This window comes from Peromyscus californicus, unplaced genomic scaffold (genome assembly GCF_007827085.1).
Source record: "Peromyscus californicus insignis strain IS unplaced genomic scaffold, ASM782708v3 Scaffold_23__1_contigs__length_62951481, whole genome shotgun sequence".
NCBI lineage: Eukaryota > Metazoa > Chordata > Mammalia > Rodentia > Cricetidae > Peromyscus > Peromyscus californicus.
The window spans coordinates 28415128-28433380 of record NW_026294534.1 but is presented as its reverse complement, the minus strand read 5'-3'; the positions used below and the strand labels follow the sequence as shown (position 1 = coordinate 28433380).

Below are 18253 nucleotides of genomic sequence, written 5' to 3'. Positions count from 1 at the left end.
CCCAGTTACCTGAGGGATCCAGGCAAGAGAATCAGAAGTTCAAAGTCTGACCTACAGAGTGAGTTCCAGGTCAGCCTGAGCAACTTAGTAAGAATCTTAGCTAGAAGTTTATAAAGTGCTGGGGAGGAGGGCAGTGCGGGAGGCGGCAGGGTCATGAAATAGCACAGGAGGTGAAGGCATTTGTCATACATGCTCATTAGTTTTTTGTCAACTCAACACAAGCTAGAGGCACCACCTCTTCTCAGAAGGCGAGAAAATGCCTCCACCAGATTGGTCTCTACGCTAGCCTGTGGGACATTTTCTTGACTGGTGATTGGTGCAGGAGGGCCCAGCCAACTGTAGGTGGTGGATTATATAATAAAGCAGGCAGAGCAAGCTACACACAAGCCAGTGAACAGCACTCATGCATGGCCTCTGCTTTCGTCCCGGCTTCTCCGCTCCTGCCTTCATTTCCTGTCTTGATGCACTGTAAGATGAAACAAACCCTTTCATCCCCTACATTAGTTTTTCATCAGTTTCATCACAGCAACAGAGAAGCAAATTAAGACACCACACAAGCCTGATGACTTGAATTTGATCCTCCAAACTCCTGCTAAAGCGGAAGGAGAGAATAAACACAAAATTGTTCTCTGACCTCCACATAGCACCATAGCCAAAAGAAAATATTTGGAGAAAACAACTGCATCTGTAAGTGAACGTATGCAAATCTACATAGTGTTTACATTGTATTGCGTATTGTAAGTAATCTAATAATTATTTTAAAAGTATGTAGGGAGGATGTCCATAAGTTGTATGCAAACTATATGTGTCTTAGTAAGACAGGTGTGTGCATTCAGAGATGCATCTGAAGGGCACACTAACAGTTACTCCAGCATCCACACTCGGGAGAACAACTCCATTTTCTTGGGCGATTCCGATCTTCACGTTCTGGGCCCCCAACATTCCCTCATTTCCATTTAGCCCCCGTTTCTTCCCATCATTCTCTAAACTCTTGGTAGGCAGAGGCCACATGCACCCTGCACTGCCTTTGAGTCTCCAGCATTTGCCATCAGGTAAATGCCCTGGCAACACAGATCTGTTGAGTGGAGGGTGAATGTGCCTTCCAAAGTGAGGAATTCTGGTAGGGTAAATTGGGGTGCCATTGGTAGCAGTGGGGAGAGTCTCATTTGTAACCGAGCATAGCCATGAAATCAATCCATTCTGAAGTATAAGGGAATAGATATTTTCTAGTTCTGTTTACCCCAACTTAAAAATAAACTCTGCCCCAATTCTATCACCTGGTCTAATACCTCTCATCTAACATACTACATATTTTCCACTTGTTCTGCGTCTTGTATAGCTTCCCTAGAAAGAAGCCAACTCCAGAAGGATATGGGTCCCCTTTGCTGGCTACTGTATGATCCAGTGGAGAAACCATTTGGCCCATAGTAAATGCTCTCTCGGGACAGGATGAATGAGTTTCCATCAGTTAAGATAACACACACAAAACACCAACTTACTCCAAAGTAAATTTTCATGAAAATTGCTGTGGACATTTAAACACCGTACTCTAATTATATTCTGTCGCAAGTTTCAAAATGGGGCTTCTTACAATACGATGAACCTCCAACGAATAATAATAAATGTCAGGTTGAGGGCTAGTCCATGAGCAGTTTTAGAAGCTGTTGACTGTTTTTCCCCATTTTCTGACAGGAGACCCTTATGCGCCCTTACCTCCCCACTGTCCCTACCATCTCGGCCCAGACCTCTGCCCTCAGGCAAATGCCTCCAGACTCTTTGCCTTTACCCCAGAGGCCAGTAGTTGGCGACTTTTAGGCGCTTGCCGCCGCCGCAGAAGTTGCAGACCCTGGGAAAACATTCCAGGAAAGGGCGGAGGCGGCGCAGGGCGGGACCTGGGCGGGCTTTGGGCGGGGCCTGGTGCGGGGTGGGCGGGGCCAGAGCCCAGCCCGAGGCCGCAGCATGGGTCCCGCCCGTGGGGGCGGGCTCAGTGGGAGGGCGAGCGGCGAGCAGAGCGCTGCAGCGAGCGGGTGGCGGGCGGTGCGCTCCCGGCTGGGCCATGGCTGAGCGTCCTTGCAGCCGGAGCCGAGGCTCCTCAGCTCCGTGTCCCGCTCCCTGAGAGCGCTCCCTCCGCGCGGTCGCAGTCAAAACCCACGATTTTGCACCGAGCTTAGGGCGAAGGGCGGGGAAGCTGCGGAACAGGATGTGCTGACGACCGCCAGGGCTCGCGTCCCGGGTGCCACCGTGGGTCCCGGCGTGGGATCCCGATCACTCCGGGCTGCCTCGACGTTCCCGGCGCGCTCCCGCCACCCTGCGCCGACCTTGATGTGTAGAGACGAGCCGGACACCATGATCCTAACACGTAAGATGGACTTGTGCCTTGTGGTCGGACTAGTTCTGCCTGGGGTCAGCTGCTGAGGGGACCGGCCGAAGAGGACTTGTCACCCCTTCCTGCCAAGCCCGTGTTGTGGTTGTGTGTTTTGACATGCTTGCTGAGGAGTCGCGCCCAGGCTCTCGATGGAACGCGTGTGTTGAAGCAGCTTGGGTCAGAGTTTGGAGAGGGAGGTTTTAACTTCGGGTCATGTCCCTTGGCCACGTATTGCCTGGGGAACTGCGGACCAGCGTCCGGGTAACTTAGACTCATTCTATTCCCAGAAGCTGGCCTCGGGACCCTGAGGGGCGAGCAACCCCTTTTCGACTTCTTTGGGGGGACGGCCCCATCTCTTCTTCTTGTCCTATACCCTACAAGTCCCAAATCAGTATTGTCTGCCTAAGAATGCATTATTTAAGGGACTGTGTAGACTTTAGCTGTACTTGGGGAAAATGTTTCCTTAGCACTGTTTCAGGGTGCGTTTACCGAAGTGTTCGCTTCTTTTGTTGTCGTTTCGCCTGTTTTAAACGCTGGGAATCTCTGAGCCTAGGTGGGCTAAGTCAGGGTTGCTCCTTGCCCCCCTTCCCCCCCCCCCCCGCAACCCCCATCGCACGTGGGGTTCGGATGGGAACTCGGCGCTTTCCCGCTGTGTGGGGTGGTTGGACGCGGTTCCTGAAAAGCCCCACCAGATGCCCACGCCCTTGGCGTGAAAGGAAGAGTTCGTGGGCTGGGGAAAGGAAGGAAACACGTCTCCAGGCCTGAGGCTTTTTTGTATCAAGGAGGCGGCCTCTTGGACCAGTGCCCCTCTCTGCGCCCCTGTCCCCTCCTCCAATGTCAGGAGCCGAGAGCCTTTGATCCTTCTTAAGGGCTGCTCCCAGAACAGCAGCCCACCCTGTTGGAGTAATTTTCTGTCTCTGCGAGTCATTTCGGCGGCGCACGGCCTTTGGTGCTAGGAGTGATGCTGGGGAAGTGAATTAGGGATCAGCATCGCGCTGGATGCGCGACCCTGGAAAGTGCCATAACCTCACTGCGCTGTCCCCAACCCGGGGTAATAACTGTGGACACAAGTGGAAGTTGTGAGGATCAGATAAACTGGTACACGTAGTAAAGTGCCTAGTGGGGTGACAGATACTGACGTTCACCCTGTTCCCCAAAGACGCTAGTAACTAGGAGGGAAGCCCTGCCTGAAGTCATTACTCTGCTCAATAGAGGAGGAAAAAAAATATTCCCCTTTCCGGTGTTTCTTTCAGTGAGGCTTTTTACACCCAGCGTGGTCACAAATGGGTTCATTCCCGAGAGTCGGAGGTTGTTTCAAGCTGTGGCTGGTGATTCGGAGGAATGCAGCCTTGGCACAGCCATCCGTTACCAGAAGATTCGTGGGGGTGGCATAAGTGACGCATTTCAGTGGGGGGGGGGGGGGGGGAGTCAGGCTCTGGAGAACCCAGAATGCCCAGTCTCAAATTACATTTTTTTTAACCCTGCAAAACTCTGTTTGCTGAAGGGATGAGGGAAAATAATAGCCCAGCGGACTGCTGCACTCAGAATGTAAACCTATCAGCGGCTCCATCTGGACGGCAGGCTAGTCCTCTGCGGGATAATTTGCTGACCATAAGGGTGGAATTAATGGAGGCACCCAGTGCCATCTTGGCAAGCAGATTGCAGCAGATGGTCAGAGGGGTGCCCTTCGAGGCAGCAGCCCCCCTCACAGAAGAACCCCAGTCCTGAGGAACGAGTGTCAAATGGTTAGCAGATGTGCCTTCAGAAGTTATTTCAAGACATTTCCTGAGAAAATGTTGGAGATTGCCTGTATTCACTTGTGTTGAGGCATGGCAGATTCGCAGCATGGCCCTAGCCTGGGTGCATAACTTTTTCATTAGTACTACTGTTCAGAGAGTTTAAAATGAAGCCCAGCAGACAGACTTTCTCTCAAGCTGTTTTTTTTCAAAGTTTGCTTTTGACAAATTGACTTTACTTTCCTGCAAGCTGAGTGACACCTTGCCCTAAACAGGCTAGAAGTTCAGGGGCAGGGGCTGACTTTTTTTTTCCCTCCAAGCTATAGAATCTAGAATCTGGATATATGGTCTCCAGCTTAGCTCTTTGCCCTAGAGTGGATGAGGAAAGTAGTTTCAGTGACTTGTATTCTAATTTCCCCTGCTTTTGTAGATTTATTGCAGACCACTCTCTAAGGAGTGGAAAGATTAAGCTGTTTCAGACTGTAATATACTGAACCAATCCAAGGAGTTCTCTTTAATTGTGGAACACACACGAGACAATTTGCCCTTAGCCTTTGTATCGTATTATAGTTAAAGGGACAAAGGCCAATAGAACAGGCTAATAGTTGTTAGGACCACAGCAAGGTATTACTAAAGAAAGTGACTTTTAAATTGTCTGGTACTCCAACTCTTACATGCAGAGTGCTGTGGGACTTATGGGGGTGGGGGGTCGCTAGGAGATTCCTGCAAGATACTTCCAATCTGAGGCTTGGTGAAGCTCTAAGAGGTGGTTTCACATACAGAAAATCAGTACTTGGGTTTCCCTGGGTGTCCCTGTGGAGGTTCTAAATCATGATGCAACATTTAAATGGGAGTGGTATTTTTATGACTTAGGCGAGTAAATACTCAATTTGAAAATATTCAAGGAAGCGTGGTTTAGTCCAGAAGAATTGGGGGCATCCAGAGTACAGTGAGCGAAGTAAATGGGACTCTTTTGAAGAGAGCCTTGTTCTGGACAGGATGGGCCAGTATTGTAAACACAAGTTTCTCATGCTTAACTCCCCTTCCTAGCAACAGGAAGACGGAAATGAGACCATGCACCAAAAAAAAAAAAAAGTCCTAAAGGGCTCCAGACAATACTCGATCCACCCTGCTATTCACCCTGTACAGCCAGAAGACCTGCAAAAGTAAAAATAACTTCAGATGTTTCCGCTTCCTCCCTGGATATTACCAAACCAGTGTAGACTGATGTCTCGGGTCTGTACGGAGAGGTCAGAACAACCTGGCCCAGGTACCCAGACTCCTGACAAGCTAAACAAAGCAGGGTTAGAGGTGGCTGTCGTTTTTTTAAGATTTGTGCAGGCCAGTGACAGGGACATGCATTTGAGCCAATGGCGGAGAATGATTATCGCATCTAAACGTAGCTGTCCTTCTTAGTCTGAGTGCGTTCGTTTTCGTCACACCCATCTATAAAAAGTCTCCTCCTGTGTGGTCAAGGTCAAGTTAAAACTAGCCCAGATTATGAAGAGTTAATGTCTACCCTGGCCTGAAAAGCCCAAGCCCACATTCATCTACAGGGCTGTGAAATAAGAAGAAAAAAAATGGGTTTTGGAACAGACCTTCCCAGCTGTCTCTGTTTCTGACTCTGGCCGTTGCGAATAGAGGAATGCAGGGTTAAGTATTAGCCGTCTTTGAAGGGGGACCATGCAAAGAGAGTTACAATTTGTTTTATAGGAACAAGTTACTGCTGGGAATGTGTGCATTCGGTGGTGTTTTCTTTCAGTCTCAAGTTACAGTAGTTCTCTTTTATCCTTGGGGAATATGTCTCAAGACCCCAGTGAGTTCCTGAAACCATCGCCATGGCCATCCTTATATGTACCATGTTTTCCCCCATAGATACATTCCTATGATAAAGTTCATACATTAGACACAGTAAAAGATTCACAATCGAAACAATAAACTAGGACCGTTGTAACAATAAGCCATAATCGAAGTTATTGAGGGCTCACAGATTAATTTCAGGAATTTTTCATTTCATACTTTCATTTTTTTTTTCAACTGTCCATGGGTAGATGAGACTGAGTCTAAGGGGGCCATACTGTAGTGGGACACTCAGTTAGTATGAAAAGGGTTGATTTCCAGCTGGGGAGGTCTGTCTGTCAGCCTACCCTGTCTGTCAACACCTCTCCCTTAGGTGGGCCCCTGTGTTATTGTTGGGGATTATAGTGGTCAATGATAAGGGAGCAGAGTCTCCCTGGGGACAGTTAATTGCCTGACTCTCCCTTGACCTGTTTTGTCCTTGCTGTTTCTCCCTTGCTGTCCTAAGGAGCGGCGTGCAGGAAGACAGCCGTGCATATTTAGCTTACGTACTCGTGTAGACCCTCACAGTCAAGAGTCAGGCTTTTCTGGGCTATGTTCCAGCTAGGCCTTACAAAGACCGCTTTTTCCTGGGGGCTCTGTGCTCACGGCGAACTGTAATGGGATCATAGCCTAGCAGATAGAGACGAGCTTCTGTCTTTAACATCTGCGTGAGTCCCAGGATGTCTTTAACCTCTGGGGAGTCCTAGGGCACCACTTTCAGAAAGTCTCCCCTCCGCTGGGTCAGGCAATGCTTTCTTCAGTGAAGGTACTTTGAAATTAACTTGTCTGTGCTAGATATAGGTGAAAATAATTGAATGACATCTTATAAAATTTCTGCCTGCTAGGAAGTAAGGCTCTTGGGCACTTGAGGTAAACTATTGCACTCCAAGCCGACAAAATGCAAAACTTTCCTTCTCTTCATGAGTTTCCCCTGGTTTTAGTCTGTTACTAGATTTAGGTTTTTATGATTACCAGGTACTTTTTCCTCTCATGCCTGCTTCTACTTGGTGGCCTTTTCTGGTCAGCCTCTCCCCTAGTAGGGGAAAAATCAAAAGGTATTGGAAGGGCGAACTCTGATGCTGGGTCCTCAGATGCCTTTGACACCTCCCGTCCACATTTTGATCTCTCACCTGCCCCGCCTTTCAGTGTCCTGTGGAGAGAACTGGAAGTCACTTCCTGATTCTTGTCACAACGGCGCCTTCCTTCTCCTGTAGGAGTCTCCGAAGGATGTCAGAAGGACAAAAGTTTTCCACACCCTGAGGTTGTAGCATTCCCAGGCTCACCATACTTAGGAAGCCAGTGAGGAAAAGGCTTTGGAGTGAAATGACTTGTGACGCAGGTATTGGGTCTGCCCTGCAGTCACTCTGTCCTGCCTGGGTGCCCTATGTTACACTCAGGTGACAAATTGAGAATCGTTGTCTCCAATCCCGGATAGAATGGAGGCCTCCTAAGAGAGCCTCTGGGCACCAAATCCCCTGTTGCAAACCAAGCTGTATGATGTGGAAAGGGGATTTCGTGTGATGCTTGCGTGAAAGTCACTGCAAGGGAAGTTCCAGAACCTTGCAAAGGCGTCCTCGGAAAAGCCTGTCCCCCTGCTGAGGGACAGCTGAGCTAGAAGTTCAGTGTCCAAGGTCACAGTTCTCCCAATAGGCTCCAGACCCCTTCCTGCTGGCCTGTGTAAACAGACAGGGACCCTCACAAAATGGGGATCTTAGTGGGTTTATAGGAAATTAAGTAGATGGACGTGAGCTAAAGTTTAACCTCTCTTAAATAACGTGTAAGTTTGATCATCAGACCACCAAAAACCCAACCCAGACAAAAAAATTACGTGAGTTAAATTGAAAAGCATTTTTGCCTTAGGTTAGACCAAAGGAGGCGGCAGCTTATACCTTTAACCAGTATTTGCCGCGTTCTGTTTTCATTGGTCTTTGAAGAACCGTAGCATCGTATTTCATTCCTTTCTTAATTTTCTTTCCCCACCTCCCACCCCTCCCTTACCCCCCCCAACCCCGGTCAGAGCTGAGTCGTTTCAATTGGAATTTCTGGCTATCCTCTTTATTTCTAACTTCAGGTTCCGGTCAAGTCGTGATTTTTAAGTGTTTTATTTTCACTTGTTCTGTTCCTCCTGGAGGACCCTGGGGTCAAAGCCCTGATGAGGGAGCTGGCCTTCGGTGAATAAGCTTTGCTAACATACGGAGAGAAGCAACTGACGTGTAAGCCCGATTCTCAACACGGAGATGGGGCTGACTCTAGCATTGCAGTCAGGTACTTGGCCTTCAGAACCTGCTTGTGCCACCTTTTACAGAATGGAGGCTTTGTAAAGTAAGGCGTGTTAGAGCCATGTCACCTCCTTCCTTGAAGCTGTCTTAATGTAGGTAGTTAGCACCCCAAGTTAACCTAATGCAAGCCATTTTCCTTAGTATATAATTTGAAGTCTTTAAGTATTTGATACAATATCCTTGAAATACATAATGTGTGTATATATTGATTGACAGATGGTGGGCTCCTAATGGTTTTTTTTTTTTCTCAATTGGCATTCAAAGTAATGGGCTTTTGGCGATATTTTCATCACGTAACATGAAAGCAGAATGGGTACTGTGGGGTGGGGGCTGAAGAGGAGGGGGCACAGTTCTATTTTTATCTCACCCTAGACTGACATGAAATACAAGTGATGTTACGGCCTCCATTTCCTTAACGGCTCAGTTCCCTCTGGGTTTGACCTCTTCGTCCTGGAGCGCAGGTGCCAGTTTTTGATTAGCTGGGAGATACTCTCTATTCCTGGAAATGAAGTGCATCAGTGTGGAGGCCAGAGGTTCTTGACAGCCCCGTCACTCAGGAGGGAGCTCACATCAACACATAGTGGCAGTGATGTGAGCCGCTTGCCCTTGCCTGGTTTTGAGTGGTAAAAGCAGTACTTTGCAAATGCTTGTGCCAAAGGGTCCCCGAAGGAAATTTCACTTGATGTCATTTCTGCATCGCTGAAGTGTCACCTCAAGTGCTTAATCAAGGTGTAGGCTTTCAGGGTGTCTCCATAGAGGTTCCCTTCTCTCCAAGCATAACCCTTCATTAAGTTGTCATCACGTAAGTGGCTTCTTTATCCCCTCCTTCAGTTATTTCTAGGAATATTCTTTCCTAGAAAGCAGCACATCTCTCTCTCTCTCTCCAAATCTTCAACAGATGGAGGAGACACTTAAAAAACAAAACGCCCCAAGCTTCCATCTTTTTACTAGTACTGAGAGCCCGCTCAGTAATTTAAATGAGAGCGCCATGGAATGAGCAAGAAGCTTTCTGGCCTGGGGACACCATCTGGTGCCTCTGAATTGGAGCAGATTGGCCAAACACTGGACCAGCTCCCTTATAAGGAGCAAGAACCCATGTGCCTGTCAGCACCCAGATCTCTACGTCCCCAGGAGTCAGAATGTCTGGTGAGAAATAAAACTTTACAGCCCAACCAAAAATATCATTCCAAGAGTTTTCTATAGGCTGAAGGATTTTCTGTGAAAATTTAACTTAGTTTGTGGTCTCTGGACCCACATATAAGCAAGTATTTGGGGAATTATGTTCTGTCCTCCATGAACATGGCCTTCATGAAACAAATCATAGCATTGCTTCACTAAAAAGCAGTTTATATATGTTTAGGTGATTAAAAGTGTCAAGAAATGTACACAACATTGGGAAATGTTCCTAAAATAGTTTTTTGAGAGGGAATAAAGTTCTGGAAGTTAACGGGAAGAGACTGTGTCCTGGAGAAGAAACAGTAGGCAGAAAGGAAGTGTCAGTAGCAAAAGCTTAGAGAGCGGGTATTGTAACTGTTGAGTGAAATGTCAGGTTTACATGTATGTACATACACAGGCACTTACTGGTGTATACATCCATGTGTAGAACAAGGTCTCACCGGAGTAATCAGAAAATGAAGCTTACTAGGATGCAAATTAAATCCATGGTTTGTTTATACAGTTATTTATTTGTTGAGGGACCCACCACGCTGCCACAAAACAGTGTGGGGTTGGGGAACATCCCTGAAGGAAAAGGACAGCATATTCTTGGAGCTTACAAAGCGGGCCCACAGCATGTAAACAGTACGTGCCGTGGAAAAAGGAAGGGTGAGAGTGGGAAGGAGTAGGAAGGTGGAAGCCAGGGAGGCTGGATCAGTTGGGGGATTGGCATGGGAGTGGGCATGGGTGAGGGTGTAGTCAGCAACCTGGCTTTACATGCCCCTGTTCCAGCTTTCCACGGGGGAAGAGCCTCCCTGGTGCTGACTCACCACATCACTTGGGACTTCACAAACACACGGGCCCTGGAAGAGCACTTGAGAAGCCTACGTGATTCCTAGGAAGATGGCAGAGGGTCATTGTACCCCCAGTCCTGGGGCTGTGGCATACCTTTCCACCTGGTTTCCTGCTTGGCAGGAATTTGGGGGTTTGATTGTCCCTGAAGATAGCTGGCAACTCACCTAGTTCAGAAAGTGAAGACGGCGTGAAGGAGAAAATAGATGTAGCCTGGCTTGCCTCGCGCCATCCCTCACAGTGGATTTGAGTCTGCCCAAAGCCTCAGTTGAGTGATTGCCCTGTCTCCCGGTAACTTCCAGAATATGTGCCTTAGATGTTTGGAATTTTCTTTTAGGCACCTGAGGGTAGGAATGCAGCTCAGATACCCCCAGAATCTGTCCTGTGATTAGATAACATTGGAGTTTAATAAATATTAAGTAAGTATTCTATGTGACTTGGCCCTAGCAGGAATTCACTTTACATAGATAACTCCTGATAGCCAGCCTTGGGCAGTTGTGTGTGCTTAACATTTATTTTTATAGTTGTCAAGTGCAAGTTCTTAGTCTGCCTTTGAAGAAATGAAAGTATTAGCGAACTTTTTTTGCCTTTGCATTTTTAAGACATATATCTGAGTGGTTCTAGTGTACAAAAGGGAGTGTTTGGGGGTGTACCTGAATTAAAAGGGGGGGTGTTTGTGAGGTGAAAGAGAGGGTATTTATTGGAGTCTGAAGAGAGAACATGGGCCCTTGATAGCCAGGGCATCCTGAGAACTCAGAGAGCTTACCTTTGGAAGCCTTTCAGGATCTGAAGAGACAGGCAGAGGCCAAGTTAGGAAGGGCCCAAGGACTTTGCTGAGGGGCTTGAATTGTAACTCAAAGGTGATAGGAAGTCATTGAACAGTTACAAGCAGAAATATGTGATTAGCGAAAACCAGTCTAGATAGTTGTAGTTCATGGAGCTTGTTGACGGTGGGGAGAGGGAGAGGTTTAACCAAGAGTTGTTGGATTCAGAGGAGGAATCCTGGACAAAAGAATACAGTCGAGCAGTGACTCTCAACCTTCTTAATGCTGCGGCCCTTTAATTCAGTTCCTCATGTTGTGGTGACCCCCCCCCCCAAACAAAAACTTATTTTCATGGAGAATCACTATGGCCCCTGATGCCTTCCTACCTTACTGTACTCATTTGTGGACCTGGATGCTTCTCCCGATGACCCACCCCATGAGCCCCACCCACGAAGTGAAGGTGACTGTTACTAAAGCCATTGTGTGCACTGCTGAGCTCCTTGACCTGGTGAAGAGAGCCTGATAAGCTGCCCTTTCTTCCCTTTTGAAGGAATCCCACTCACCCAAGGGCAGGAATGCCTCTTGGTTTGGATTTGAAAGCCCCGCTTGCCTGCCCATAGCTAGAGCAGCTCTCTGTACACGTGAACCTTTGCACACACACATCTGTCTTATCTCAGAGGACTTCCATGGAACTGAGGAAGGTGCTTGCGTTTTCAGAGCATTCCCCAGTTCCTTAGCATGTCTTGGAAGGACCAGATTTGCTGTAGTCTGTGATGGGCCTGTTGGGAAAGAAGGAAAGAAATCCCGCAAGCTCCCACTGTGGAAGTATTGCAGCCCACTTAGACTCCTGGGCTGTCGCTTGACCTGCTCGGATGGGCCGAGCTCAGCAGCTGCATGGCTGCCGGCTCAGAGAAAGTCAGCGGACTTACAGTAAAGGTGCGGTGAGAAGAAGATGGGACCATGCGCGCCGGCCAGGAAATGTGTGAATATGGGCTAAGGGTCTCCACACTCATTCATCTCATGTGCAGAACGGCTCTGTGAATGACCAACAACGACGAAGCTGCTTCCAAGAAAAACTTCCTGTTTCCTCCTTCTCAGATTTGTGCGTTGCTTGCTTAAGCAGAGCCCCTGGTCTACAAGCTTCATTGTGTTGCCCTTGTGCTTTCAAGTCTGTGGTGGCCTCTCTGTTTTAGAAACAGCATCCTCCTTGCTCCCAGAACACCACACACCTGCACTCAAGAACCCCTGGAGCAGGGGGGAGTTCACAATGAGCGGGGGGTGGGGGGGATGGGGGGGTGCTAAAGTGACTGGCTAACGGACATATGGTGTTCTCTGCAGTGTGTGTGTGTGTGTGTGTGTGTGTGTGTGTGTGTGTGTGTGTGTGTGTGTGTGTGTGTAGGTCAGAGTACAGCTTTCGGACATCAGTTCTCTCCACCACGGGCTCCAGGATTGATCTCAGGTAACCAGACTTGTGCAAGAACACCGTTAACCCAGCATCCATCTCCCTGGTTCTTCTTCAATATCTTAAACTTTTTCCCTTACTACGTCACCCCCCCCCTCCGCCCCCCGGCAAAGGAGGAAAAGCCTACTCTATACAAACTAGCATTCTTTGAGGCCCCAGTTTCCTCTCTCATCTGGGACATGGAGCTCGTTTTTTTTTAAGGAGAGGTGGCTGACTATTTCTGCCGGTCTGTCAGGATCTTTGCTCTTGCGTGTGAAATGTGCGTGTATTAGGAGCAGTGTGAGGAAGTGAACTGGTGTGCGGAAGGCTCTGGCTCGTCTAGAGCTCCTCAGATCCACCTCTCTGTGTAGTTTCTATCTACAGGGGTGCCGGGATTTGAACTCAGGGCCTCATGCTTGCAGAGCAAATGCTCTCACCCACAGAGCCAGCTCCCCAGCTCACACCATTTGTTTTCTAACCGGGTGGCCCTAAAAGTGACTGGGTGACATCAATTTGGGGTTATACGAGCACATACCATTTTCTTAAGGATAGACGTAAATGACTGAGACACAAGCCAGCTGTACACATCTGGATGTTTCTGAAATTGCGTGGGACCTTAAGTGATTAATGTATGTGAAAAGTTCTCGTAATGTGTGAAGGCTTACACTGACAGATGTAAAGATGGTTTAGAAAAATACACTGCCTCTTTCACACCTTTCAACGCGAAGCCACTTAAACGAGAAAAATCAAGAACATGCTGTAACTGGGTGTCAGAATCTTAGAAGCTGGTGCCTGATGAAGCCTTTGTATGTGCACTGCTCTGGTGCCCTGTCTACATGTGCCCCCAAATGGACGGATGCTTAGAATTTCTAGTTACTTGACATTTTTTGAGTGAAATAATAAGAAAGTAAATACTGCTTTTTAACTATCAATTATCCAATGTCCAATAGCCTGTTCTTTGGAAATATTCTCTAAGGACACAGTAACAGTGAGTTATTTTGAATATGTTTCTAAGAGGCCATGAATTTGTGGGGCTGGAGAGATGGCTGAGTTGTTTAGAGTGCTTGTTGTTCTTTTAGAGGACCTGGGTTCCATTCCCAGCACCCACACAGTGGCTCACAGCCATCTCTAACTCCAGATCCAGGGAATCCGACACCCTCCTCTGATCTCCCTGTGTACCAAGCACATGTGGGGTACACAGATCTACATGCAGGCAAACACCCATACACATAAAATAATTTTTTAAAAGCCATAAATTTGTAAGAGAGCAAGGAGGGGTATTTGAGAGGTATTGGATGGGAAAAGGAGAGGGACAAATGGTGGAATATCATTTCCAAAAATAATAGAAGTAATTAAAAAATAAAACAGGTTGTTTAAAACAAGCAGCCTTTTTTTCTTTCTGTGGTCATCTTTGGGAGTCAGCAGGACTACACAGAGGGAAAATGTGATTTTCATAGTCTTTAAAGTAAAATTTTAAGCGTTCATGTTTTTCAGTCTTACAATACTCTTCTAGAAGCTGTTTTATAGTCTTATTTAAACTCCCTCAAACCCCATGAAGACAAGACATGGATTAAAAAAAAAAAAATACATGAGCCCTGCCAAGATGGTTCAGCATGTGCTTGTCCCCAAGCCCGATGAGATCTGTCTCATATCTGTATGGTAGAAGGAGAGAACCGATGTCCACAAATTGTCCTCTGACGTCCACCCCTTAGCACACATGCCCACTTGCATACACACAAATACAAAATAATAAATGCAATAATTTTAACTAAAAAATAAATACATGAAGAAGACTGTTTGGGCTCAGGTCATTCACATCTGTATACCCATAGCCAGTGCAAGCAATGTTCCGCTCTGCATCGATACCCCTCTGGCCTCTTTCCCCAGCAAGTCTTGAGTCTTGTGTTTAGTCATACTACCCTCCTCTCTACACTAAAATGACTCAAGCAAGCAGCCCCTAAGATGCTGTTTATTAACAGTGTTATCCTCATTTCAGCTGGGTATTAATTAACTAGCTTGGGAAATCACGGCTTGTCTGCTCCTTGGTGTGCGCAGTAACGATATTCCTACCCGCCTTGATGAATTAAAAGTTTTTTCAAAGTTGCTGTTCTTGAAATGACAAGGAAAAAGCGTAAGTTAAAATTAAAAAAAAAAAAAAAAAGAGAAGTTGGAAAGCTTAAAGTTTTAGTGGACACAAGTGCTGTGGTATGTGTATTTGTAATAGTGGCCAGCAGACTGACATCTGGCTTAATGAAGATGGCAGTCTGGGATTGATTAAGCAATGTCGAGACTTCTATAAAGTGAATAGTCTTAAATAACCAAGCACTCTAATGGCCTGAAGAAGGTGGGAAGAGGAGTTGAAAGGAATATTCTCTGTGCAAACACAGAAACTAATTAATGTGTCCAGGACCACCACTGTGAGTCAGTTTTAACAGGATTGTAAATACGTGCTTGAGTGAGTTTTAACACAGTGTGTCAGTTGCTCTTGGCCTCTCTGTTTATCAATACTATCTACAAGATGTTTAACCACAGGGAAAGGGAGCCTTTATTAGGCCATCAGCCTGCCAAGGCGCTGGGATTTAGTGACGTCACGCCCTCGGTTTCCTGAGGCAGCCTGGGCCTCTCTCCTGCTGAGGAATACTAGTGCTCCTGAAGGCACATTGTCATAGTCTTTGGCTGTTAAAATGCTCAGTCCACAAGCGTCACAAGGGCTGTAACTGTGCCCAGTCAAGTTCTGCTCGGGGTGTGAGGGTGTATCTGGTGGGTTTGTGTTGAAATGGAAAGTAATATATCTTGTTAGACCAACTGGGCTTCCAATTAGTTATTCAACCCCTTCTGCACTTTGATCGGGTTGTGTGTTTTGGAAGCGTGTCCAGAAGCAGCAGGGAGCAACTTACTGCTGGGAGAACCCATCTTGGATTTTGTTTGTTTGTTTGGATTTCTGCAGCACTGGGGATCAATCCCAGGGCCTTAGGCAGGGCTAGACCACTAAGTTACAGCGCTAGCCCCTTCTGTTTTCTTTACAGAGAAAACGTATCATTACGTTCATTTAAAAGAGATGGAAACATGTATAAAATGTAAGCCATTTGTTATTAACTGGATTTTTGGTCGGTTCCTTTGCCTATCGGTATATATATTGGTCTTTGCAGTTACTAATTGTTTCATTTATTCGTGATATATTGTGTTGCAGAAGTTGTATATTACTTGTCTGATCAAATCAGTTTCTTAATGCAGGAAAGCACGTGGAGGGCTAACGTGGCTAACAAATGCGTCTTCTGTTTGTCTCTAGAAATTGAAGCCAAGGAAGCGTGCGATTGGCTGCGGGTAACTGGATTTCCCCAGTATGCACAGCTTTATGAAGGTAAGGCCAGAGTACCGTCTTAGTTTAACTAAGTCGGCATCGTCCTAACACCGACTTCATGGATCCAGAAGTTATTTGGAGACATTTTGTTACTTAGTTAAATATCTCATTTTTTTAAAAAATGGCCTAAGAACCCAAGACTCGCACCATTCAAAACAAAAGAGAAACAGAATCTAGGCAATAACGGAATTGTCGTGTCCCACTGCAAGGAGTAACCCATGACCCCCAAAACACTGGTTTTTGTGTTCTCATTTTCTGTAATTTTATTGAAGTTTTTGAAAGGCATACTGTGTGTAAAGTCTAGCTTTTCAAAAAAGGAAAAAAAAGGGTACTATGCAGATTTAATTTGTTCGTATATTAAGATTCCTCTAACCCGTATGTCTCCGTAGCTCATTTTCTTTGACTACTGTATAATACCCCCATCAAATGGACTGAAGAGCATTCTGTCTCTGTTCTGGTTGGTGAGCATTTCAGTTGTTTTATTTTTTTTATAAACTGTTACTTTTGAACATTCGTGCGTCTTTCTTTGGTAACACGTGCGTAATAACTTAACTTGCACAAACCTAGAATAAATAAGGTTTCTGTATAATGAACGGCAGTGCACATATTCCATTTTGTCGTGTGCGTTTTCCCATAGCACATGCCCTAGCTTTCCCCCACACACCAAAATAGAAAAGGGAAAATTAAAGTTAAGAAGGTCACCGTACTAGATTGCTTCTTTTGCCACTGCGATAAGCAATATAACCAAAAGCACCTTGCAGAGTGTAGGGTTTATTTCATCTTGGCAGCTCACCCCATCACCAAGAGAAGTCAGGGCGGGAACCTGAAGGGAGGAACTGAATCAGAAGCCAGGGAGGAATGCTGCTTACCCCTTGCTTTCTTATGGTCCCCAGGAGCACCTGCCTGAGGGCGGCCCCGCCCACAGTGGGCTGGACCCTCCCAAATCAATCATCAATCAAGAAAATCCAACACAGACTTGCCTACAGGCCAATCTGATAGAGGCGTCTTCTCCATTGTTCTCTGTTCCTACAGGACCCTGGCTTGTGTCCAGTTGACAGGATGCTAGGGACAGAGAAAGGGCAGTCCTGTCTAACTCATTCTCTGAGTCTCTGGTTCCATAAGCCGATATCAAGTGCTGTGCTTCCATTGAGATGAATTAGCTTTTCATTTAAATGAGAGACCTATTATCTGTATATGAAATTATTTTATAATGACCACAGCTTTGAAAGAGTGAACTCCATTTTATAGACATTTTTTGGAAGATTTAAAGTTTCTTATTATTTTTATTTGTTTAATTTTTTTATATAGTGTATTTTGATTATGTTTTCCTCCCCACCTCGTTGATTCCCCCTCCCCCTCCCCTCCCCCTCCCTCTCTCTCTCTCTCTCTCAATACAACTGAACTCTGACTCTACTGCAGGATTCCTTGGGTCCTGAGGGGAAGGATGTTGATGTCAGGGCAGGAACTCAAGCAGCAGGAACCTGGAGGGAGAAACTCTCACCCATTTAGGGCTGAGTTGAGTGTTCCAAGGTCTCTCATTCTCTACATAATGTCTGACTGTAGGTCTCTGTATTTGTTTCCATCTGCTGCAGGGGGAGGCTTCTCTGATGATGGCTGAGCAAGGTGCTGATCTATGAGTATAGCAAAGTGTCTTTAGAAGTCCTTTTATTGCTACAGGGTTTTTGTTTGGGTGGTTGGTTGGTTGGGTTTTGTTTTGTTTTTTTTTTTAACCCAAGGTCCCTGGGCTCTCTAGTCTCAGATTCTTGCACACCTCAGCAGTGGTCCGGTATGGGTTCCATTTCATGGAGTGGGTCCTTAAGCCACATCAGATCTTGGTTGGTTGGTGACTCCCACAAGCTTTGTGCCATCATTGCCCTAGCCTATCTTGCAGGCAGGACACTCTTGTAGATCAAAGGGTTTGTGGCTGGGTTAGCTTTTCCGTTTCTCTTTTGGTAGCGTACAGAGTCCCTTCCTATACCGAAGACACTAGAATGTAGGGGTGAAGGCTCTGATCTCGTAGGTAATTTTCAAATAAAGTGAGGTGTGGAGTGATTCCTAACCTTAATTACATAATCTTTCTGGTAGCACTCAGTGATTATTTACTTTTACGTTCTGAGACAGCTTCCTGACCCTCAACTTCACAGCGTATATGCAATTTCTTACCGTTCTTTTATTTTGATTTTTGACGCGATGCTTAATGTGGTGGCGTTACTTCCCTTCAGACAACCTCTGACCTCTTGCGGGACTTTGGAGGGGGAAGCAGGACAAGAACTTGCTCTCTCTCATTTCCAGCTCCCCTGGAGCTAGGGAAAGCTAATTGGATTGGCAGTGGCTGGGCTTTTGTTTTCCTCTTTAAGATTCAATTTCCTTCAATTATGTCCTTTTGGGGTGTTGATTCATTGCTGGGTGGCACCTTCTTGTGCCTGTTGGATTTGGTAAATCCAATTCCTAGCCCCCTGTC

At 46.5% G+C, this 18253-nt stretch overlaps 1 protein-coding gene across 4 annotated transcripts in view; it reads left to right on the top strand.

Moving 5' to 3' along the window:
• Dlc1 (DLC1 Rho GTPase activating protein) overlaps positions 1 to 18253 on the top strand; it is a 374422-nt gene that overhangs the window by 328986 nt on the left and 27183 nt on the right. For 3 of the 4 annotated variants that reach the window (XM_052752051.1, XM_052752050.1, XM_052752053.1), the window contains one exon: positions 15721 to 15792. In XM_052752051.1, coding sequence (XP_052608011.1) covers positions 15721 to 15792 — 72 coding nt within the window. Of the gene's footprint in view, positions 1 to 1998; positions 2360 to 15720; positions 15793 to 18253 lie in introns of those variants that run through there. The other variant, XM_052752054.1, reaches the window with a different exon arrangement.